Source organism: Mandrillus leucophaeus, unplaced genomic scaffold (assembly GCF_000951045.1).
Source record: "Mandrillus leucophaeus isolate KB7577 unplaced genomic scaffold, Mleu.le_1.0 Scaffold144, whole genome shotgun sequence".
Taxonomy (NCBI): Eukaryota; Metazoa; Chordata; class Mammalia; order Primates; family Cercopithecidae; genus Mandrillus; species Mandrillus leucophaeus.
In genome coordinates, this window is record NW_012101410.1 from 2,880,936 (window position 1) to 2,906,082 (window position 25,147).

Here is a 25,147-nt window from a genome sequence, read left to right on the forward strand (position 1 = left end):
CTTAATTTATAAATTAGACACAGGACTAGATTAACAACAATAACTAATAATAAAATAGGACAACCCTGACAAAATACAGTAACAAAAGTTATATGAATTTAGGTTCTCTCTCTCTCTCTGTAAACATCTCATTGTACTGTACTCACCCTTCTTATGATGATGTGAGTTGATCATTGAGAGGGCTACTAAGTGACTCATTAGTGGGAAGTGGAGACAGCGTGGAGACACTGGACAAAGGGAGGATTCATATCCCACATGGGACAAAGCAGGACAGTGCAAAGTTTCATCATGCTCTTCAGAACAGCACACAATTTATAACTTAGAACGTGTTTATTTCCGGAATTTTCCACTTAATATTGCTAGAGCATGGTTGACCATGGGTAACTGAAATCTTGAAAATGAAGCCCAATTACTACTGTAGAAATTGCCATAAATAAGCACAACAAAGATGATACTCTCAAATCTTATCTAAATACTGTGCCCTGAGCCCAAGCTTTGATCTTTGTTAGAAAGGGAGATTAGCAAGGGTGAGAGGTGCTAAAGACATACTAGTAACAAACAGAGACTTTATCCTTGATGTAATTAGGGTTGAAAGAATTGCGAAGTGAATGACTTTCTTATGGGGTAATTCGAAGTTTTTTAACACTGTGACTGAGCAATAATGTATGAAATACCAAAACCTCACCTGAGAGGAAGCATGTTCTGCTATATAATGATGCCAGCAATACATACCTGCCTCCAGCATCTTGCTAAGCAGCTTTTATAACTACCGGGGAATTTACACTGAAAGGTGATGTGCTAAAAGATAAATCTTAGAATCTGAGGGCATGAAGTGCTATGGGTACATATTAAATGCTCTGACAGGTAGGACTCTTAGATTGCAAGCAACAGAAAAGAATTTGTTGGCTTATGATATGGTCTGGCTCTGTGTCCCCACTCAAATCTCATCTTGAATTGTAATCCAAATTGTAATCCCCACGTGTTGGGGAAGGGACCTTGTGAGAGGTGACTGACTTGACCAGGGGAGTTCCTTTGTGCTGTTCTCATGATAATGAGTGAGTTCTCATGAGATCTGATGCTTTTGTAATGGACTTTCCCCCCTTTCACTCTGCATTTCTCTAATTCTTCTCCTTCCTGCCTCCATGTGAAGAAGGACGTGTTTGCTTCCCCTTCATCTGTGATTATAAGTCTCCTGAGGCCTCCCCAGCCATGCTGAACTGTGAGTCAATTAAACCTCTTCCCTTTATAAATTATCCAGTATCAGGTATGTCTTTATTAGCAGCGTGAGAACAAACTAATACAGCTTGTATAACGGGTAGGGCCAGATGCATAGCTCGCTTCAAGCAGAGTTGTATTTGGGTGATAAAATAGTGTCTTCAGGATGTATTCTAGAGTCTCTTTGTCTCTGTCTTCCAGCTTAGCAGATGCAGCAGAAAAAGTACTACAATCTCTAGCAGCTATGTCCCAGGGAGGTTGCCGATAGGATGGTGTGCTGACTGGGGCCCCACACCCACCTGGAATCAATACCTGAAGCCAGCTGGCTGAGAGTACTCTCCTGGATCCCATTCCCATTTCCTGTGATAATAGAGGGCTAGGAGAAAAGAAGAGGCTGGGAAAGAGGGAAGATCAAGACCTGGGATGAATTTCCCACAGGAAGAAAAGGGAAAAGGTGCTAGGCAGTCAAAAACCAGTGTTCACAACAAACGCCCTCCCTGTGCCAGGCATAGCCAATATGAAAAGATCCTAAAAGGTCATTTAATGAGATTTTAAAATACAAAGAGTAAATGCGTGTTGAATGGCCCCTGTTGCCTAGGCAGCAGACACTGCTGATGCTCAGCCCCCATCTCCTCAACCCTCGCCACTTTCTTGAACGCCAATGCCAACTTCAACAGCCAATGCATGCACCTTACTGCTTAGAGCTTTCTCTGAACGTGGAAGCTTCCTTTTATGCCAATAGGGAAGGTCAGAAGACCAGGGAATTAGCCACCTAAGGCCCTTACAGTCCTTAGACAAGTACAGTTGGTAGATGGTGGATCAATGCCCTAGCTTCCCCACCCCTGGGGTAGGATAAGTGCTGAGTTCTGTACTGCTTCCCAGCTCCCTCCTGGTGGAATTGAGTTCCACTTACCCACAGTGGTAACTTGCTTGATAACATTCCTTTTCTGGCTTCCTTCCCTTCTCTTTCTCACTTCCATGTCCCCCTTCTAGTGTTTATTTGGACCATCTCCTAAATAAACTAGTTGTACTTGAATTCTTGTTCCAGAGGAACCCAAATTATGACAGTCAAACGTTGTGGTAAGCTATTTAAATATATTACCTCCTGTCATTCTCTTAACAATCACATGAATAGTACACTATTATTATGCTATTTTGCAGATAAAGAAATGAGGCCCTTAGTAAAGGCCACACTGCTGGGGAAAAGCACAGCTAGAATTCAAAGCAGGTTGAATCCAACACACACTTAACAATGGCTGCTGTGTTTCCTGACACTTTACAATATCCCTATAGACCCCCAGCTTCCAGTGATGCTATTCAAAGCAGGTAAATCCCAGAGCATCACTGAAGGGGATGTAAATGAACTGGAGAAAGTACTATTGTTCTGTAGAATCTGAGGGGGAAACGTGACCCAAGTAGCCTTGCACATAGTAGGTGCCCATTAATATTTATTGAAATAACATGTGGCAGTATTTACTTTACAAAACATCATTAGTGTTATTCTTTATGCTATCCTTGAAAAGGGAAGGCTTTCTGAGGGATAATTCTCCAGTGAAATGTTTCTAAATCAATACAAATCACAGCCTCCCCGGATTACGATAAAGTAATCATCTCCAGCGTAGAAGAAAATTAGACTCAACTGTGTTGAGAATAATACATGTTGCTCTTTTACAAAAAAAATGTATAACTTCAAAATATACATATTCTTACTTAATTAGGAGAGCTTAGGTACAGGTTTGCCTAAGACCAAAGACTGAAGCAAATTCTCATTGATCTTTTCCATTTTATACGTCCATAATTGCATATGAAAATCATTTTTCTATTATTTTAGGTGGCACATGCATAAGAGAGTGAACCTGCCTAAGGACAAGTCACTGAAACAATTGTCTTGCTGCCTATTTCCTGATTTAGTGGAATAAGCACTAAATTAAGAGTCATAAAGCCCAATTGTGTGGGCTAATTACTTATCTTTTCTGGGTTCCATAGCTTTTTCTGCAAAATTAGAACTTTTGTTTAGCAATCACCAGCATCCTCCTAGCCCCCAAATTTTCTGACAAACAAGGGAAAATGTTTGCTTACTTCCAGCCTTGTGTACAAACTGAATTAAAGAGTGTCGGAACATCACTTCTACCTTATTCAGATATTGTACAGAAACATTCACTCTGCATGTTATAAATAACACAGAGGAAGTCTTTCTGTACCCAGGTCAGCACCAAAATTTCTATCTAGACTGTGCTTTCACTGTGGGAAATATTAATACTCCTGTGTTAATTGTGACCTCAATGTTATCGTAATCTCAGGTTGCCTATAGGTATAAACTTCAGTGAATACTTAATGTTACATAACGATAGGCTGCTTTTGTAACACATTTTCACACTTTTGGATAATTTAGATTTTGTTTAAAAATATAATGAACACTAAGCAATTGTTAGCAGATAAGGAAATGGAAGACTTCAAAGAGGATAAGAGAAATCTCACATTTAATTCAATTAAGTCAGAGACTGAACATGTCTAAAGATGTCAAGAACTACCCTCCTACCTCCATTTTCTAAGATTACTTACTCAAATATTCTAAAGAAATAATTAATGTAGTCTAAATTAAATCTGTTTCTAATAGTGTTCTTCAAATACTTCAAACTACTAGGTAGAACCAAGTGATATTGTCTATTTGACCATTTTTCATGTATAAAATAGCAATTTCATGTCATTCAATCTAGTAATTTAAAGTGTTTCTGTATATTGCAGGCAGACATCTAAGAAGACAAAGAACTAAAGTGTGACTGGAGTGGAGGCTGAAATCTCTTAGAAAGACTAGGCAAAGTATCAATAAAGAATGGTTTTCATTGGTAGCTTACATAAATCATGGCTTTTAAAAATTCATTTGTGCATGGCAGTTTGTGAATAGTAGATGCACTTATAAGAGCTTTTCAAAAATTCATTAACTGTTAAAACTTCAGATTCTATTTTTTTTTAAGTGGAAAAGATATTATCAGGATAGATGAACAGATTGGTTAAGCTTTTTGTTTCGCTTTGTTTTTCATGGTGAAGCCACTTGTAAACAGAGAATGCGTTTGGTGGAGATTATCAAAGCTTTAGGGTGAGCATCCTCCCAAATGTACTGTTGTGGAGATTGATTGACAGTGGAAGAATAGATGGAATGCTCTTCTTAAGCTATGGGGACAGGTTACCTAGTAACCACCAAATGATTAAGTTCTGTTCACGGAGACTTGTTCTCTTAATTGGACGAAAAGATTTAAAGAGCGCAGCTGGGGAGAAATGGAAAGATGGAGGACCATGGCCATTATTAGTGGACCTGACATCTGTAGTCCCAGCAGCCTTAGCCAAATGGTCACAATATGAGTGAACCTTCTGTTAGTACAAAGAAGTCAGTGAAGGTACCTACAGAGTCACTGTTTTGTGCACTTTTCAACTGTAGGAAAAATGAAAATAGAGTGTGGAATTACACATATTAAAAAGTGCAGTGAAAACTGTGTGGTGTTATAGTTATGAGAGTGATCATTTTCTGTGGACAAGATTATATTTGTGTTCAGATATCAGAGTTCTATTCTATAAGAGAACTCAAAATAAGTACTTGGGGTCAGTATATCCTATCACAACTCTCTTTGGTCTAATACCATCAGGCACACACTGCTTTATAGAGAATTGTGGTCACTTCTGCTCTCTCCTGCTTTTAACAATAAAATTAAGAAAAATCAAGGTATACATTGGTAATGATGACATTTTTCATTCATTAAGGACTAAGAAAAATCAAGGTATAGTTTGGTGGTAATGACATTTTTTATTCATTAAGGATTTTTAGACGATAGAGTGCTTTTTGCCTATGCTCAAAAAAGAACTCAGTATTTATATATTAGAAACAAAAAAGTATCTGAGACAAGCCTCAATCAATTTAGAGATTTATTTTTCCAAGGTTAAGGATCATGACCTATGACACACCCCCAGAGGACCCTAAGGACATATGCCCAAGGTGGTTGGGTTATAGCTTGATTTCATGCATTTTAGGGAGACGGAAGTTACAGGTAAGACATAAATCAATACATGTAAGTTATATATTGGTGTAGCCGGGAAAGGTGGGACATGTTGAAGGTGGGGGGTAGGCTTCTATGTCATACGTGGATTTAAAATTTTCCTGATTGGCAATTGGTTGAAAGGGGTAAGCTCTGCCTGAAGAGTTGAAATCAGCTTGAGTGAAGCTAACTGGGGAGGGGTGGGTTGTGGAAACCAAAGTTTTTGTCATGTAGGTGAAGCCTCCAAGTAGGAGAATTGAGACACAATAGATGTGAATGTCTCCTGTGGAACTTTAAAGGTCATCAGACTATTCAGAAAGACCTAATAAAGGAAGGAGATTCTCTACAGAATGCAAATTTCCCCCACAAGAGACAGCTTTGCAGGACCATTTCAAAATATATCAAATAAGTATATTTGGGGGTAAATTACTTTCATTTCTTCAGGGCCTACTATCTGTCACGTGATGCTATACTAGAGTCTGTTTGGAAATTGCTGGCTTATTGCTATAGAGCCTGTTCTGTCAGTCTTAAAATTTCTATTTTCATATTAATGCTGGTCAGTTGTGCCTGAACTTCAAAGGGAAGAGGGTTTAATGAGATTTGTCCTACCTTCCCCTTCTCGTGATGGCCTGAACTGGTTTTTCAGATTCCTTTGGGTCCCCTTGGCTAAGAGGAGGATCCATTCAGTCAGTTGGGGGGGCTTAGAATATTATTTTGGTTTACCATATATATATGTATGCACACATATATATGTACACATATATTATTTAATTGGAGAAGCTCTATCTTGGAGTAGAGCTTTTTTGTTTGTTTGTTTTTTAATTTTTAATTTTTGTGGGTACATAATAGGTACATGTATTTATGAGTTACATGAGATATTTTGATACAGGCAAGTAATTGGTAATAATCACATAAGAGTAAATGGGATATACATCTGCTCAAGCACAATCCAATTATGCTCTTTTCATTGTAAACCAAAAAGTATCTGAGACAGGTCTCAATCAATTTAGAAAGTTTACTTTGCCAAGGTTAAGGACATGGGCCTCGGAAGCTGCACCTGGGAAACAGATCTGTGCTTCTCTCCAAAGATGATTTTGAGGGTTTCGATAATCTAAAGGGGAAAGAGGAAGAAATTTTTAAAAAATGTAGATAGATAAGAGACAAGTGGTTGCATTCTTTTGAATCTTTGATCAGCCTTTCATCAATTACAAAGTGTACATGTGAGAGGGGATAGAAGAATAACCCCTTATGCCTTCTCTAGCTCAGCGATCTGCATTTGTACACCAGAGGAAGCAATCAGATATTCATGTGTCTCAGAGGAGCAGAGAGATGACTTAGAGTTCTGTCCTTTGTCCTGTACCAGTGAAGATAAGCTATTACTTACGTTGTTGGGATAAAATTCAACAGAGCTACTTTAGGATAAAGATCTTGGGCCCCACAAGGAATTTCCCAGTGGGCAAACTGTGAGGCAGGTGTGTTGCTTTTTTATCTTTGTAGCTGTCTTATTTAGGAATAAATTGGGAGGCAGGTTTGCCTGATGCAGTTCCTAGCTTGAGTCTTCCCTTTGGCTTAGTGATTTTGGGGTCCTGAGATTTATTTTCCTTTCACATAGTTATTTTAAAATTTACCATTAAATTATTTTTTACTATAGTCACCCTTTCGTGCTTGCAAATATGAGGCCTTATTTATTCTTTCTAACTATTTTTTGTACTCATTAACCATCCCCATTTCCCCCTCCAGCCCTGTTACTCTTCCCAGTCTCTGGTAACCATCGTTATACTCTCTGTCTCCATGAGTTCAATTGTTTTGATTTTTAAATCACAAATAAGTGAAAACATATGAAGTTTGTCTTTCCGTGCCTGGCGTATTTCAGTTAATATAATGACGTCCAGTTCTATCCACGTTGTTGCAAATAACAAAATCTCATTCCTTTTTATGACTGAATAGTACTGCATTGTGTATATGTACGTTTTCTTTATCCAGTCATCTTGTCGTTGTTGTTGTTGAGACAGAGTCTCGCTCCGTCACCCAGGCTGGAGTACAGGAGCGCGATCTCGGTTCACTGCAACCTCTGCCTTCTGGGTTCAAGCGATTCTCCTGCCTCAGCCTCCTGAGTAGCTGGGATTATAGGCGCTGCCAACACGCACAGCTAATTTGTGTGTGTGTGTGTGTGTGTGTGTATTTTTAGTAGAGACAGGGTTTCACCATGTTGATCAGGTTGGTTTTGAACTCCTGACCTCAAGTGATCTGCCCACCTAGGACTCCAAAGTGCTAGGATTACAAGCATGAGCCACCATGCCCGGCCTATCCATTCATCTTTTGATGGACACTTAAGTTGCTTCCAAATCTTGGCTATGGTACATAGTACTGCAGCAAACTTCAGAGTGCAGATATCTCTTCAATATCCTGATTTCCCTTCTTTTGGGTATATACGCTGCAGTTGGATTGCTGATTTATATGGTAGCAGTATTTTTAGTTTTTTGATGAATGTCCAAACTGTTCTCCATAGAGGCTGTACTAATTTACATTCCCACCAACAAGGTACAGGTGTTCCCTTTACTCCACCTCCTTGCCAGCATACGTCACTGCCTGTCTTTCAGATAAAAGCCATTTTAACTGAGGTAAGATGATAGCTCATTGTAATTTTGACTTGCATTTCTCTGAGGATTTATGTATCTGTTGTATGTTTTTTGATTTGAGGTTACCATGAGGCTTGCAAATACTATCTTGTATTTATTATCATTAATTATTTTAAGCTAATAACAACTTAACACAGCTTGCATAAACAAACAAGCAAAAAAAAACCAAAACAATAAAAATTCTACACTTTAACTTCATCCCCCAGCTTTTTAACTTTTTGTTGTATCTATTTATATCTTATTGCACAGTCTATGTCTTCGAAAGTTGTAATTATTATTTTTGATTTCATCTTTTAGTCTTTCTACTTTAGGGTACTTTACACTCTACAGTTACAGTGTCATAATTTTCTGTGTTTTCCTGTATATTGACTATTACCAGTGAGTTTTGTACCTTCAGATGATTTCTTATTGCTCACTAATGCCCATTTCTTTCTGATTGAGGTACTCTCTTGAGGGGAGTACTTGTAAGACAAATCTTGTGTTAATGAAATCCTTCAGCTTTTGTTTATCTGGCAAGGTCTTTATTTCTCCTTCATGTCTAAAGAATATTTTCACTAGATATACGATTCTGGGGTAAAAGTTTTTTTTTCTTCAGCACTTTAAATATGTCATGCCACTCTCTCCTGGCCTGTAAGGTTTCCACTGAAAAGTCGGCTGCCAGATGTATTAGAGCTCTAGTGTATGTTACTTGTTTCTTTTTCTTGCTGCTTTTAGGATTCTTTCTTTATCCTTGACCTTTAGGGGTTTGATTATTATATGCCTTGAAGTAGTTTTCTTTGGATTAAATCTGCTTGGTGTTCTGTGGCCTTCTTGTACCTTGTACTTGGATAGTGACATCTTTCTCTAGGTTTCGAAAGTTCTCTTTTATTATTTCTTTGAATAAACTTTCTATCCCTATCTGTTTTTCTACCTCATCTTTAAGGCCAATAACTCTTAGATTTTCCCTTTTGAGGCTATTTTCTAGATCTTGTAAGCATGTTTCATTATTTTTTATTCTTTTTTCTTTTGTCTCCTCTGACTGTGTATTTTCAAATTGCCTGTCTTCAAGCTCTCTAATTCTTTCTTCTGCTTGATCAATTCTGCTGTTAAGATACTCTGATTCTTCATCAGTTGTGTAGCCTGGGGTTGGTGAGGGGGGACAAACGGGGAGGGGTGCAAGCACGCTCTTAGCTTCCCCAGCTGGTGTCCTAATAGGTCATATGTCCCACCCTCCAACCCAATCTACTGGCTCTGCGCCCAGCTCAACACTAGGACTTGCTTAGGAACTGAAGTTCTTGTGACCTAAACTGCCCCTCAAGTTCACTTAGGGCCCCAGTGCCTCCAGCCCACAGTGACAAGGCTTGCCAGAACTCAAGCTCCAACCGCTGGAATGGACAATTACCCTCTGCCTTGGGCCGGTCCAAACGCCCCCTCCATGGGCAGGCATCAGCTGAGTACAGCTCAGTTCGCCTTCTGCTGTGTTGGGGCAGCACTGAGTCTAATGCAAAGCCTCATGATCGCTGTGCTCCCCCTCTCTGAAGCACAGAGACTGTCTGTACCAGGCAGCTGCTGCTGGGGAATGGGGGAGGAGAGAGGGGTAGCATCAGCAATGTAAGACTGTCTTTCCTACCCTCTTTGGTGCCTCTTTCAGTGATGTGAAATCAAAGCCAGGCACTGAGAGCGCTCCCTTGATTTTTCATTCCTAGGAAGGTTACTCCCTTTGTGTAGACAGTTGTCAAGCTAGGTGTTCCTGAGAAGGGATGACTGGCGGAGCCTTCTATTCAGCTATCTCACTCCACCCCTCCCCTGGAGTCACTTTTTAAAATGTTTGTCAGTTGCACATTACATATTGCTTGAATAAGATTTGTAAGCAATACTGCCTTGGCATGGCTGCTTTCCTCACAGGGATGGAGCTTAAAACTTTCCTAAAGCCCCCTCTAGTGACAAACAGCAAATTAATCCATTATTTCATAACATGCTAATACCCCCAAGCTCTCAAGTTCCATTTCCTCATTTAGTTACTAGATGAATCAATTGCTACATTATTTCAATTAGAGAATGACTGAGAAATAGTTAATAGCTCAAATTCTTAAGCATTCTTAAGTCCCCAAAACCTAAGCAATTTTGTTTTGAGACCGAGGTTAGCACAGTGCACATTTAAGTCTATAATTTTACTCTGCCCTCATACGTATAAGTTTTAAAAATTCCCTAAATTTCCTTCATTTTTGTCTTTCAGGAACTTTAAGGATTAAAATACGTTCGCAATAACTCAATAAATAGAAAAATGTTGTTTTGATCTTTGACTTCTTGTTGTTTTCACTGTATTTACTGGAACATTTTCTAAACACAGAAATATAAATTCCAGGAATCCTCTGAATTATGAAACTAGGGGTCATCCATAAAGACATAGATTAAATGTATAATAATAACATAATATTTAAAATAATAATATACAATAAAACAGAATAAACAATAAACTATATATTATTTGCATAACTATAGGTTATGGTATTAAAATATATCGTTTATTTCATTTATATAAAATTGAAATATATATTTCAGTTATATGAAAGCCCATTTCCAAAGGGCTTAAAGCTCATCCAATAAGACAGGTCTAACTGAACCATTAAAAGAAGAATAGAAGAATGGAAGTCATATTCCTAATAAAGGGAACTAAAGAGATAAATTTTTAAAAGTCCATGAATATTTACTTGCAACTGAGCACAAATCTTAGTTTTGAGGTTCCAGTAAGCTAATACTAAAAAAGAAACCCAATAATTCGCTAGTTCATGCAAATTCATTAAGGGAAACAAAGTATTTCCGTCTAAAATACACATATGGGTCAGGCACAGTGACTCACGCCTGTATTCCCAGAACTTTAGGAGGCTGAGGCAGGGGGATCACTTCAGGCCTGGAGTTTCAGTTTCAGAACAGCCTGGCCAACACGGCGAAACCCTGTCTCTACTAAAAATACAAAAATCATCCAGGTGCGGTGACTCACCCCTGTAATCCAGCACTTTGGGAGGCCAAGGCAGGCGGATTGCCTGAGCTCAGGAGTTCAAGACAGCCTGAGCAACACGGTGAAACCCCATCTCTGGTAAAATACAAAAGAAATTAGCTGGACGCGGTGGCATGCACCTGTAGTCCCAGCTACTCAGGAGGCTGAGGCAAGAGGACTGCTTGAACCCGGGAGGCGGAGGGTGCAGTGAGTTGAGATCATACCACTGCACTCCAGCCTGAGCAACAGAGCAAGATTCCGTCTCTATGAAAAAACAAACAAACAAACAAAAAACACATACACAGATTCCTAAATGTCAACAACAAGATTATAGCATCGGAATAATTTCAGAACATGAAATTCATGTGTAAACATATATATTCAACAAAAGGTCTTCAGAATGCCTACTCTCTAAGGCCATTGCAGCTGGTGATGATTTCCCCAATAGAAGGATGTTTCTTGGGAGCTCACTCTGTAATAAACTCATACCAGCTGTATCCATCACCCATGATCATGAATTATTTCCTGGGAATAGCAACCAGAAAGAATCTTCTCTCATGTTTACATACATAGAGCCACAGCAAAGGACAAATTAAATTGCACTTAGGATAATATGTTCATTGCTAAAATTGGAGAGAAATAGACCCTATTGTGCACACATTCTTGAAATAATTGGAACAAAATGTTGAAAGAGAAATAATGAAATAGATGGCTTCAGACAAAGTTGGGTACCAGGCAATATGGTCTTCAGAAATTTCTCCCATTCTGCTGCCCTCTCTAGATCACGGAGTCCCCTTTCTACTTTGAAAACAAAATCTACTTGTCATCCCAGAGTCTACTTTTCTAAGAGGAGCTGGTATCACCTTCCCCGAGTCAGGTCACTGTGTTGCTTATTCCAAGGGTGTTTGCCTTGGGTTCTTTATTTCTAATTCAATTCAACAAATGCTTACTGGGGCCTATTATATGCAAAGTATTTGCAGTTGCAGGTAGTAAAATAAAGGTCTTCATGATCTTAGAAATGGATTTCAAGCAATAGTGAGTACCTAGGAAGGAGTTTTTTTCTCTGCATGATATGATTTGGTTCTGTGTCCACCTCCAAATTCCATGTTGAACTGCAATCCCCAATGTTGGGGGAGGTACCTAGTGAGAAGTAATTGGATCACGGGAGTGAATTTTCCCCTTGCATTCTCATGATACTGAGTTCTCATGAGATCTGTTTGTTTAAACGTGTGTAGCACTTCCTTGTTCACTCTCTCTCCTTCCTACTGTGAAGAAGCTACTTGCTTCCCCTTTGCCCTTCTGCCATGATTGTGTTTCCTGAGGCCTCCCGTGCCATGCTTCCTGTACAACCTATGGAAATGGGAGTCAATTAAATCTCTTTTCCTCATAAATTACCCAGTCTCAGGTAGTTCTTTACAGCAATGTGAGAATGAACTAATACACTGCATAACATCTGACTCCCTGCCGCTGTATCCTTCCAAATGACTTGTTGTTGGGGCCACAGAGCCAGCACACACACTTCAAGATGCCTCCAATTTTGAATCATTGTCTATCTACCCTGGGTTTTAGGAAAACAGGGGTTCAAGAAACAGGGGTTCAAGTATACAGAAACTATAACCGGGTTTCTGATTTATTTCTCCTTCCTTATTATAGGGTTTCTGACTTATTTCCTCAAGCCTGAATTCCCTGATACCCAGCTCTGCTGAGATAGGAATCTTAGAAGACAGAAAGCTAACATTTTTTGAATACATTCTTTTATTTGCCAGGCACTGTTAATTCTTTTAACTACAAAATTAGTAGCATCATTTTTTCATCCTAAGCAACAGAGAGGTAGACTGTTGACGAAAAGAGTCAAACTTAGTAAAATATTTTTAGAGATTTACTCTGAGCCAAATATGAGTGACCGTGGCCTCAGGAGGTCCTGAGAACATGTGCCCAAGGTGGTCGGGGTGCAGCTTGGTTTTATACATTTTAGGGAGGCATGAGACATCAATCAAATATGTTTAAGAAATACATTGGTTTGGTTCAGAAAGGTGGGACAACTCAATGCATGTGTAAATTTAAACATTTTCAGGATGACAATTGGTTGAGTTTATCTGAAGACCTGGGATCAATAGAAAGGAAATGTTGGGGTTAAGATAAAGGATTGTGGAGACCAAGTTTTATTGTGCAGAGGAGGCTCTCAGATAGCAGACCTCAGAGAGACAGTGGGTTGTAAAATGTGTCTTGTTGGGACCTAAAAGGCCTGGCTCTCAGTTGATTATCTCCTGGATTTGGAAAGGAAAGAAGGAAAACAAAGGGGAAAAGAGATTCTTTACAGAATGTGGATTTTTCCCCACGAGAGACTTCGCAGGGCAGTTTCAAGGTATGGCAAGGAAATATATTTTGGGGTTAAATATTTTGATTTTTTTTTCCTTGTCTCATAATGTTGTGCCAGAATCAGATTGGAAAGTAAGTCATGATATATAGAGTCAAATAAAACTCATCTGATAAGAATTTATGGTTTATAGGGCAGGAGTCCCTAGACCCCTTAGACAGGAATTTAGGCAAGATAAAAAAATCAGAGCTTAGTCCTCACATCTCCAGAAGAAAATGACATTTACCCAGGAAAGGGCATGGCAATGGGAATATGTGTGCCATGGTAAATTGTTTGCATATTCAAGGAATTAAAGGAAAATGAAGGTTTTTTAAAAAATCAAAAAAAAGGAGAGGATTACATACATAATTGTTTCGAGGTAATTAGCCTTAGCTCCAAGCATCAATAACAAGGGTGACGTCAGTTCAAGGTTGGACAGACAATTGCTGGGCAGATGTCCTCATAGAAGTATCTTTTTGGGTAAGGTAAGTCTTTGTTCAAGGTTGCGGTTTTTGCAGTATTTTGTGATAGTTTTTATTATCAGGCATTCATGCATGAGAACTCTCCTTCATGGCCTTCCTCAGCTCCACTTGTCAGGTTTTCTTTTTTAATACGTGTGACTCTATTTTAATGCTGACGACTTTCACAATCTACATGAGAAAAGAGGAAACTCAGGCTCAGAAAGTTTTAGAAACTAATTCAAGATCAAGCCGGTAAGTAGCAGAAAATTCAGAATTAAGTTCTGCATATCTGGCTTCTAAACCAGGATTCTTTTCATTACAGCAGTGGTTCTCAACAGAGTTGCGATTTTGCCCCCCAGGGAATATTTCACAATGTCTGGAGACATTTACGACTGTCAGGATTGGAGGTGGAGTGGGTGGGGTCTGCTTCTGAGAAGCTACTTGCTTCTAGTGAGCAGAGGCCAGGGATGCTACACGAAACAGTTCATAGGGACAGCACCCCCACACAGAGAATTATACAACCAGCCCAAAATGTCAATGGACATTTGGGCTGAGAAATCTTACGTGACAGAATGCTTCCTACCCTGTTCTGACGTTATTTCCAAGGATTCAAAGGTAACTGCTTCAAAATTAAACAAATTATAGAAAGCCATAAATAAATCAACCCCTCATTCATGTTGCAGCTCTCTTCCATTATAAAGAAAAATGGATTGAAACTTACGATAAAAGGGAGGCAGGGTCAGGACGGGGGAAGCTTGGTGAGCAGAAAGGAAATTCAAACTTATTATTAAGGTTAAGAATTAAGATGTAAATATGTAGATTTTTTCACTCCTAGGATTTTCACTAATCCAAAGGTTCACGGACTGCTTTGAAATTTAATTATTTGGAACTGGTTAAATGTTACCCTGACCTCAACTAACATTTGTGTTTGACTTTTCTCCAGGACCCAAGGGACGTGGATGCCAGATGAGTCCACCTCCTCTCCCTGCTCTTCCCGCAGGGACACAGCCTGCCAGGTGCTGGTGACTTGGATCCTGACAGGAGGTCGCTCTGCGGAAAACTGGCAGGATCCCAGAGCAACAGACTGGGGCTCGATGCACCTTCCCCGCCAGGTCTCTCCGTCCGCAACTGCCCTCCTAGTACCGGGCACCCCCGGCGCGGGGCTGCGCAGCGCACGTCCGCTGCGCCGTGACGTCATAATCGCGACTCACCGGACCCGGCCCTTAGCAACCGGCCTGGCGACGGTTTCCCTGCTGCTGCCGCCCCCGCAGGCTCTTACTTTCCAGTCCTCCACTGCCGGGGCTGGGCCCGGCCAGGGGAAGGACCGAAGGGGATCCCCCGTGTCCCTACGGCGGCTGCAAGAGGACTAAGCATGGATGGCAGCCGGAGAGGTAAAGGGCAGCTGTCACGGGCTACCGCCGCCTCGCCCCTTGCTCCAGCCAGCGCTCCCAGCCTCGGGTCCGGGCAGCCGAGTGCAAGGCCGCCCCTTGGGCGCTTCCTACCCCTGGCTGAATCGCCAGTGTTGCCCGGAGCTGCCCGGGCCCGCGCAAAGGAAAAGGGAGAGACTGCCTGCCAGCCTCGCAGGTCCGCTTCTTTGCCCTGAATTTGTCGCCCTGACACCAGGGGCCCCTGTCTGCTGAACTCAGGGTCGTGCAGCCGTTTAAACCTCGGTAACTCCCAGGCAGAGGAACCAGGTTTGGTCTTTGGAGTCAGACCTCCCCGGGCCCCAAATCAAACCCCTCTGCTCTCCATGGAGACGACCCTCAGTTTTCTCATCTCTGGAACATGAGGGTCAAATACTCAAGCCATGGAGTTCTTGAAGATTAAATGCAGATAATGTAGAGAAGATCCTGGCACATTTTAAGTGGTCAGTAAATACGAAATCTCCCATTCAGTAACTACCTCCCCCAAAGCTATTGAGTAACCCAGGGCTTCTGTAACTTTATGTAAATAGGAATCCCCTCAGAATCATGTTAAAATGCAGATTATGATTCAGTAGGTCCCTTGGGGGTGGCTGAGATTTTGCATTTATAATAAATTTCCAGGTAATGAAGTGTTGCTGGTCAGCGGACTGCAGTTTTAGCAGCAATCCGTAATCACTATATACACCTGTTCTCTACTGATTTCTTAAGTCAGGTGGACATCATGGGGTGAGGTTGGGGGGTGGGGAAATATAACCTTAAATCTCTACAAATCGGCCCAAACCAAATAATTTGCTTTTTCACACTTTCTGAACCAGTAGCATTCTTTCCTCGAGTCAAATGAGGCAATCTTTAGACTCCCCGCCCCTCCTAATACAGTGTTTTTATCTATTTAAAAGACTGCCTTTAAACCAAGCTGCTAAATGATTCCTGGATGTCTTTTTTTGAATGAGTCTGCCTTTATTATGTAGTCATTGATCAAAATAAGTGCTACTCTGATTGTAGGAGATAACTATTCATTGATCAGCAAACTGTATATTCTGACACTTTACCAACCTAGGTTTCAGAAAAAGCAAATCAAAACGCTTTATGATCTTAAGAAATTTTGCACATAAACTAAAATTAAACCCTTACTATGTACTAGGAACTATTTCCAAATTATCTCATTTAATGTACAAAAATATCTTGTTAGGCATTAGCCTTATTTCATAGTGAAGAAACTAAAGCAAAAGATCACAAATGATTTGCCAAGGTCACAGTGGCAGAACAGGATTTGAATCCAGGTGAAAAATATAAAATCTGAAGCCAATGCGTTTACTTACTATTCCATGGTAGGGATGGGCAGGGGGAAAGGATATATGTAAAATTTAGAGTATAGTAGATTTAGTAAGTTGTCAGTATTTGATTTTTGAATTATTTTAAAAATTGGGTTCATGCCAAATGTAAAAGTTAATATTTTTACAACTTGCACAATTTAGTTAGCTTCCTTTTTAGGATATAATATATGATAATATCAAATATTGTTATTAATTTTGAATTTTTAAAATAAATGTAATCAGCAAATAACTGGGGCAGTCAGCTTTCATATACTGTAAATTATTATTAATAGGAAACCATAAATAATTTTAGACAAAGCTAAAATACTTAATTGAAAATAAATTTCTTAGATTTCATTAGAAGGTGCTTTTAGTTATTTCAGATGATAAAATGCTAAAATATCTAAAGAAATATTATGTTTTGTCATGCTCTTACTGTAATCACGTTTTAGACATTCTTTTGCAAGGCAAACCTTCTAAATGGTGGTATAATAGAGCAACAGACTGAAAAACGGTTAGTCTTGTTTGTAATCTTTGTTTCCTATTAACTAGGTCATCTTCACCTCACTCTACATCCCTGGGCCTCAGTTATTTATCAAATGGGGGCTTGGACTAGGTAATATATAAGGCGTGGCTTCCAGCTTCCTATGGGGGAAGATGAAGAAAAGATTGGTAATAACAAATTGCCATTCACTCTAATATCAATGACCTTTGGGGAGGAGAGGAGGCAACCTATTAGTATAGGTAACTGAAAGTAACTTGAAAAAAAATTTTTTCCCAGCACTCTGGGAGTTTCAGGTCTGGAGTTCGAGACCAGCCTGGGCAACATAATTAAACCCCGTCTCTACCAAAAAATACAAAAATTAGCCAGGCATGGTGGCATGTGCCTGTAGTCCCAGCTACTGGGGAGGCTGAGGCAGGAGAATCACTTGAACCTGGGAGGAGGAGGTTGCGGTGAGCCAAGATCATGCCACTGCACTCCAGCCTGGGCAACAGGGCAAGACTCCATCTTAAAAAAAAAAAAAATTATTTTGATCTATTGGTCTCATAGAGACACTTATCAACGGTAGATTCCGAAACCTTTGGTCTTCCGGAGAAACCCTGCCACAAGAAACACTTTCATCTTTCCTCACTGGACTTTCTTCTGGCTATTTTAATCAAATTGTGTAGGAAAATGGGCTGCTCTCATATACCCGTGAATTTCCCCACTAAGATCTTCGATCTCATTGACAGGATGTTAGTCCTAATAGTTAGAGAATGATGTTCTTTTCCTTGGCATTTGGTTTTTAGGCTACTTTTTCATGCCCCTTTGGCTCATTCTGGGTCCAGTCAGGAGATAGAAACCATACATTAGTTTATACAAGGAAAAGTTAAAGAATTGTTATACTTTCATAAAAGAGTATAAGATGTAAGAGGCTGGGTATGTCAGCTCATGCCTGTAATCTCAGCATTTTAGGAGGCTGAGGCAGGAGCATCACCTGAGGCCAGGAGTTTGTAAACAGCCTGGGTAACATAGCAACACCCTGTCTCTAGTATTTAAAAAATTTAATGAATTAATTAAAAAGATATAAGAAAACTGTATTTGGTACCTAGAATTAAGGGAAAGTACTCAAGGAAGGACAATTTGAAAGAGACTTTCTCCCGAAGACTGAGGTTCAGACCTCATTAGCGAAGGCATGATTGTGCACGTGCCCAAAGCTTCATCACTGAGGAGTGGTATCAGAGGCTTCTCATTCCATGGGAAACAGACTGATAAATTGCTTAGCCAAGTCACTAAACAAACAAGTGAACAACAATGGAAACAAGCTCAGGAGAGGATTCTGTATCTAGAGTTGCTACAATATATTACCTAAAATGTTAACTTTTCAACAAAAAGAAATTACAAGTCATGCAAAAAAACAAAAACAAAAACAGGACAATGTGACCTATACACAGGACACAAAGCAGGACCCAGAAACTGTGAGAGGGTAGATGAATTAAGTTGTCTGTTTCTCCCATCAATTCTGTTAGGTTTTTGGTTTTTTTTTTTCTTTTTTTGAGACAGGGTCTTATTCTATTGCCCAGACTGGAGTGCAGTGCAGCCTCCTGGACTCAATCATCCTCCCACCTCAGCCTCCTGTGTAGCTGGGACTACAGGCGCACACCACCACACCCAGCTAATTTTGTATTTTTTTTGTACAGTTAGAGTTTCACCATGTTGTCCAGGCTGGTCTTGAACTCCTGAGCTTAGGTGATCTGCCTGCCTTGGTCTCCCAAAGTGCTGGGATTACAAGCATGAGCCGTTGTGCCCAGCCCTAATTCTGTCACTTTTAATATGACATTTATCTGTAGGAATATCAGAACCCAATGAGTATATGCCTTGGTGTACATCTGATGGTAAATAGACAAGGGAACATAGACATCAAGGAACATCTAAATTCCATGTTTGTTCTTATCACCATCTTATGCTAAAGAGAAGCTGGTTTGATTCCTGGGGCCAAATATTAACCACCTTGTTCACAGCTGTCACCTACAGATGGGTGGGGAAGCATTTCTATCCAAGGCAGTATCACCAGGTTCCAACCTTTTTTCATTCTCTTTTCATCCTTTCACACTTCTCTGGGTATACCTGTTTTTCCCTTTTCTGTGACGTATAGTGAAACATACATAGAATAGAATGGAATTTATAGAAGGGAATAAACTACATACAGTTGAGATATCTTCTTGATCTGTTTCACATGATTTAGTAGCTTAGAGCATGGTTCAAGTACTGAGCAGTTTATATTGGTCAAGATAGTGTAATAAGTAAGATCCAGGAACCAGACTGCTTGGGCTCAGATCCCAAATCTGTCATAATCTTGTGTAATCTTTGGCAAATTATGAGTTTAACCTCTGTGCTTCAATTACCCTCATCTATAAAGTAGGGAGAATTGTAAGGATTAAATGAATTTATACCAGTAAAGTGCTTGGAGCACTGCCTGGCAGGGTTACTACTAAATTAATTAGCATTTTGACTACAAATGAAGAAATCAGCTCATACTAGTTTAAGCTAAAATGTGATTTTTTTTTTTTTTTTGGCTAATATAAAGAAAAGTCTAGGTAAGGTAGAGCATCAAATATGGTTGGCCTCAGGTACTCAAATGATGTCACCAAGGAATCTCTTTCTATCTTGGTTCCACTTGACTGTGTAGGCTTCATTCTCAGACAGGTTCCTTTATATGGTTCAGGATGGCCACCAGCAATACAGGGCTTGCTTAGACCCTTCACTGGGTTTAGCAAGCCCAGTGAAATGAAAGTACCTTTCCTAATAGTTCCAGTCAAAGGCCCAGGATTGTGTATCTCATGGCAGGACTTGGATCACATAGCATTGCTGACGCTGTCAACGCAGCTGTCCAGATTTGGGTTTTATGCCTAACCCTGACAGTGGGGTCAGCTCTCTTTGAACCACCTGGGCTAAGAGTAAAGGAATAGCAGTCACCCAAAAGAAAGTTGAGTTGTCATTTCCAGGTGAAGAGGCATTAAATTCTGGACAAGAAAAAAGTCACAGTTCTTTCTATCTGGAGAAATGAGGTTTTTCTGAGAGTTTGTTGGTATTTTTTCTACCCTCCTTCTTTCTTGGTAGAAGCTATGCTCATTTCATCACTGTCTTTTTTCCCAGTTCAGATGGCATTGCCTTGGCTTGTATTGTCCTAAGTATTTTTTTCCATCCTGCACTCTGACCTGTGACATAGAAAGAGCTTCATAGGTATTCTGACCTCAGTTTGTTTTTCTGTTTTAATCTATTCTGACAAGCTTTGTTCTCTGGTCCTAGATTTTAGTTCTCCTATCTTGATACTTCTTTTTTCTACATTTAGTCATCCATATATCTTCTAGACTTTGTATGTGTCCTCCTTGTTATAGCTTTTAACAGCCCACCTGATAGTGAACTAGCCATCTTACCCTCTTAAAACGTCTCTGTTTGGGGGATATAGCATTTATATTTTGCATATTAAATTACGTTTAATGCCGTAACTCAGACTTCCTGTTTTGGAGATTACCACTAAAAACATAATCACCTTTTGGGAAAGAAATTATTTTGTGATAAATTTATTATTTAAAAAATATTGAATATTGTTGTTTTTGTGAAAGTTGTGTTTCATTTATCCTAATTTATGATTTTTTTTCTTGTTAAAAGTCAGAGCAACCTCTGTCCTTCCCAGATATGGTCCACCATGCCTATTTAAAGGACACTTGAGCACCAAAAGTAATGGTAAGTGAGGTGCTTAAAATGGTAACTTTGTTAAAAGATTGTCTGAGTGTTTCCTTTACTTGCAAATTATATGACATGATGGAAAAATTCTTTCATTTGACGAATATTTGAACTTCATATTATTAATTTTAATGAAATATAGGCATTCTTGAGATTAGAGAATTTTGGAGTCTATGATTTCAAACTATTATTGTGCCCTGGATGTGGACTTGGCTGTCTCCTGCTCCCAGCTGCTACAGCAGCCCAGCTCTACTTTTGCCAGGAAACTACCCTGATTTAAGGCATGCCTGCCTTGTTAAAATGGTAAGTAGCAGGTATTAAAGACATAAGCACTGAAAAGGAAAAGCTATGCCAAGAAAAAGTGCACTTGAATAATTCATTTCATATTAGGAGCAAAAGCCTATGGGCCTCTTTATCCAACTGGATTTCTAGGTGCTGTGATATTTTTATATTTTAAAACTTTCAAGGTAAATTTTTAAGATAGGTTTTAAAATAAATTTTTGTAATTATAGCTTAGAAGTATAAGTGAATATTCTTAGGCAAAATAATTGAAAGCCTTATTTTCCCTATTTACATGAAAAATCTTTGATACTGTTACCTCCAAATGTGTTGGGAGGATCTTATTTTCAGTTGCCTCACTTATTTGTCTTACAGTGTGATACATACATACATATACAGCCATAATCATAAACTTTAAAAAAATAAATTTTAAATAAAAAGTTGAAACTAGATTTAAAATATACATACATAGAAATCAGGATAAAGAACAATATGTAAAGTTTGCTAACTTTCTTTTACAGAATATATGTATAGAGCTGGTATAGGTATGGTGGTTGTAAGTATGAGGCTGCCTTGCGTCACATGGAAGCTGCATCCCTTATCAACAGTGTAACCTTGAAGATATAACTCATATCTCTGTGCCTCAGTTTTCACTTCGAATAAATGATGATAATAATGATGAGATAAGTTTATACTTATGAAGAATTTAGAACAATGCATGGTAAATGGCATTTATTCAGTAAATATTTTTAGTAGTAGCATCAAGCTCATAATTATTGCATAGGCTTATATTATGCACAGAGCCTCTGGAAGGATGCATTTAAACAGTAACGGTGTATTTCTGGGAAGAGAGACTAAAGGTCAGGGTAGAGAAGTCACTTATTTTTCAATCTCCATATGCCGTTTTATCTGCTGAATTTTTTTAACCATTTTGCATGTATTCTCAAAAACTTTTTAATGTTTAAAAAAGTTTTGCCTACATTTACATTTTATACTTGTATGTAAGTGCTTAACTATTTCTAAGATTTCTTTTAAATGGTTTGAATGAGGACCAAGGAGTTTCATGTCATGGAATTTCTTTGCGATTACACTTGTTATAAGATAGTTTTAGTACTTCAAAAAGAATGTAGTAAACTGATATGTAGATCTTGTTTTCAGGTTTAAGTTAGAAATTTGCTTCTTGGAATATAATTTTTGTATGTAGAGTTTTGGGATTGGGTATTCATTGAATTTCTGAAACTCCATTGATTGTTTAAGTATTAACAGTGGTAACTAATTAAGCAAGCAGCTAAACATTCTTAGTTACAAGATTGAGAGCTGCCAAAAAGAAATAGTTTTCTAAATGCAATAATAGGTCATATCCTAGAATCTCTTCCTCAGACTCTCAGGCTTGTAAAATTTTATTCTCAGGAAGGTTTGAACCCAAATGGTCAATAGCTCATTGGCATTATCAGTGCAAGATTAAAGATTCGCATCACAATGTCATATCAATATCTCTGGTTGAATTTCAGAACATTTTATAAGAATGAATTAAATAATCAGTACCTTGTTCATCTCATGATTTTTATATTAGTTTTAAATATATAATGATTATGTTTTAATTTTTAGCTTTTTGCACTGACTCCTCTTCTCTCAGACTAAGCACTCTCCAGCTGGTCAAGAATCACATGGCTGTTCACTATAATAAAATCCTTTCAGCCAAAGGTAAAAATGTGCAAATGTGAACTCTCTGTACTCAATTTAAACCTCCAGCTTCACTTCTCATTAAAATACATCTATAGCAAAAATGAAAACCTTATATATATATAAGAGAATTTGTATTTGTTTGGTTTAGTGTGATACAAATTATTGACTCTAGGTACTTAGCAAATTCACACCCATTTTTGTTAACTATATTTGAAATCTATATAATGCCTGTTTTATTTCATTTTATCTCTATTGCTAATAATATTTTGTTAGATATTGCTTTTAATATAAAAATTTATAATCTGCTTTTTTGTTTACACATCTATGGAAGTTGCACAAAGAAGATGCTAGCTATTTTTCTGTTTAATTTTTTTTCTTTTATCAGCTTTATTGAGATAAAACTTACATTATAAAATGCATTGATTATAATGTGTACAGATAAATACTTTGAAAAATGAACACATTTGTATAAATACTACTACAACCATGCTGTAAAACAGGAATCAGCTAACTACACCATTCAGGCCAAACCCTCTACTACCTGTTTCTGTACAGCCCATGAACTAAGAATGGTGTTCATATTTTTAAATGGTAGCAATAAATAAAAACAATATTTTGTGACATGAAATTCAAATTTAGTTATCCATAGACAAACAGTCATTTTCAATCTTTTACATATTGTCTGTGGCAGCTTTTACACTAAAAAGCAGAGTTGACCACTTGTGACAGACTGTATCACCCTGCAAAGCCTGAAGCATTTACTACCCGGCCCGTTGTAGAAAAAATTTGCCGACCCTTGATATAGAAAAAATCCATTACCTCAAAAGAGTTCCCCCTAGTCCTTTGCAGTCAGTCTCCTCCTGACAAATCCCTGGCAACCACTGATCTGGTCTCTCTCCTGTAGTTTTACCTTTTCTATAAGTTCATAGAAACGGAATTGTGTATTGTTTTGGGTCTGCCTTTTTTCAGTTAGCTTAATGATCTTGAGACTAATCATGCTGTTCTGTGTACCACCATTTATTCTTTTGTATTGTTAAGGAGTATTTCATTTAATGAATAGACCACAATTTGTTTATGATTCACGATTTGCTAAACCTTTGGATTGTTTTGACTCACTTTGGGCCATTAGGAGTAAAGCCGCTATAAACATTCACATACAATTTTGGAAGATGTGTTTACATTTCACTTGGGTAAAGTTATGTGTCAGGAGTAGAACTATGAGGTAATATATTAAGTATAAGTTTACTTTTATAAGAAACTACGGTTTTCCAGAGGGAATATACCATTTCCATTTCCATTACTTCTGCACCCTTACCAACCCTTGGTGTTGACGGTCCTTTTTTAGCGATTCTGTGAAATAGTATGACTTCACAGTTTTAGTTTATGAAATAGTATAACTTCACAGTTTTAGTTTGCATTTCCCTGATTTCTAGTGATGCTACGTTATTATTTCCCATCTATATATCTTCTTTGGTGAAATGACTATTCAGATCTTTTACTCATTATTAAAAATGAGTTGTCTCTTTAGTATTAAGTTGTGAGAGTTTCTTTATATACAGATTCTGTATCAGATATATGTTTTGCAGATTTTTTTTTTTCTCAATCTGTAGCTGGTGTTTTCATTTTCTTATTTAAATTTGTATTCTGGAAAATTTTTTAGACTTACAGAAACATTTAAAAATGGTGTAGAGAGTTACCATATACCCTTTACCCTGCTCTTCTGCTAATGTTAAAAATTTTAAAAACCGTAGTATAGTTATCAAAACCAGGAAATCAATATTGATGCAATCCCATTAACTACAGACCTTATTTGAATTTCACCAATTTTTGACTAATGTCTTTTAAATTTTTACTTTCTCATTTAAATAGCTAAAGTTTTTAAATTTTAGTTTATATTTTATGATGCTTATATTTTTAAATGGCTAAAAAAATCAAAAGAAAAATATTTTGTGATGTGAAAATCGTGAAATCTTTAGTTTTTTATACTTGTTTTCATAATCTGTTCAAGAAATATTTGCCTAACCTTAGGTCACTCAGATTTTCTTAATATATTTTCTTCTAGAAGTTTTAAAGTTTTAGCCCTTACATTTAAATTTGCGATCCATTTTGAGTTAGTTTTTGTATATGGTATGATATAAGGGTTTTGATGTTTTTTGTTTGTTTTGTTTTTTTACCTCTTCATATCCAAATTTCCCAGTTCCATTTGTTGAAGAGGTTATCTTTTCTCTATTTAATTGTCCTAGTACTTTTTGAAAGTCAGTTGAGGCTGGGCGCGGTGGCTCACGTCTGTAATCCCAGCACTTTGGGAGGCTGAGGCGGGTGGATCACGAGGTCAGGAGTTCCAGACCATCCTGGCTAACATGGTGAAACCCCGTCTCTACTAAAATTACAAAAAATTAGCCGGGCGTGGTGGCGTGCGCCTGTAGTCCCAGCTACTTGGGAAGCTGAGGCAGGAGAATGGCGTGAACCCGGGAGGCGGAGCGGAGCTTGCAGTGAGCCAAGATTGTGCCACTGCACTCCAGCCTGGGTGACAGAGCGAGA

General features: G+C 38.5%; 1 protein-coding gene across 3 annotated transcripts in view; it reads left to right on the forward strand.

The window, feature by feature from the left end:
• The first annotated feature begins 14,758 nt into the window (after window positions 1-14,758).
• Window positions 14,759-25,147, forward strand: part of SPATA7 (spermatogenesis associated 7) — a 67,200-nt gene continuing 56,811 nt past the window's right edge. Inside the window, exons 1-3 of one of the 3 annotated variants that reach the window (XM_011974288.1) lie at window positions 14,759-15,067; window positions 20,567-20,641; window positions 22,529-22,624. In XM_011974288.1, coding sequence (XP_011829678.1) covers window positions 15,049-15,067; window positions 20,567-20,641; window positions 22,529-22,624 — 190 coding nt within the window. In that variant the 5' untranslated portion in view covers window positions 14,759-15,048. Of the gene's footprint in view, window positions 15,261-20,566; window positions 20,642-22,528; window positions 22,625-25,147 lie in introns of all 3 variants that reach the window. The other 2 variants (XM_011974286.1, XM_011974289.1) reach the window with 2 other exon arrangements.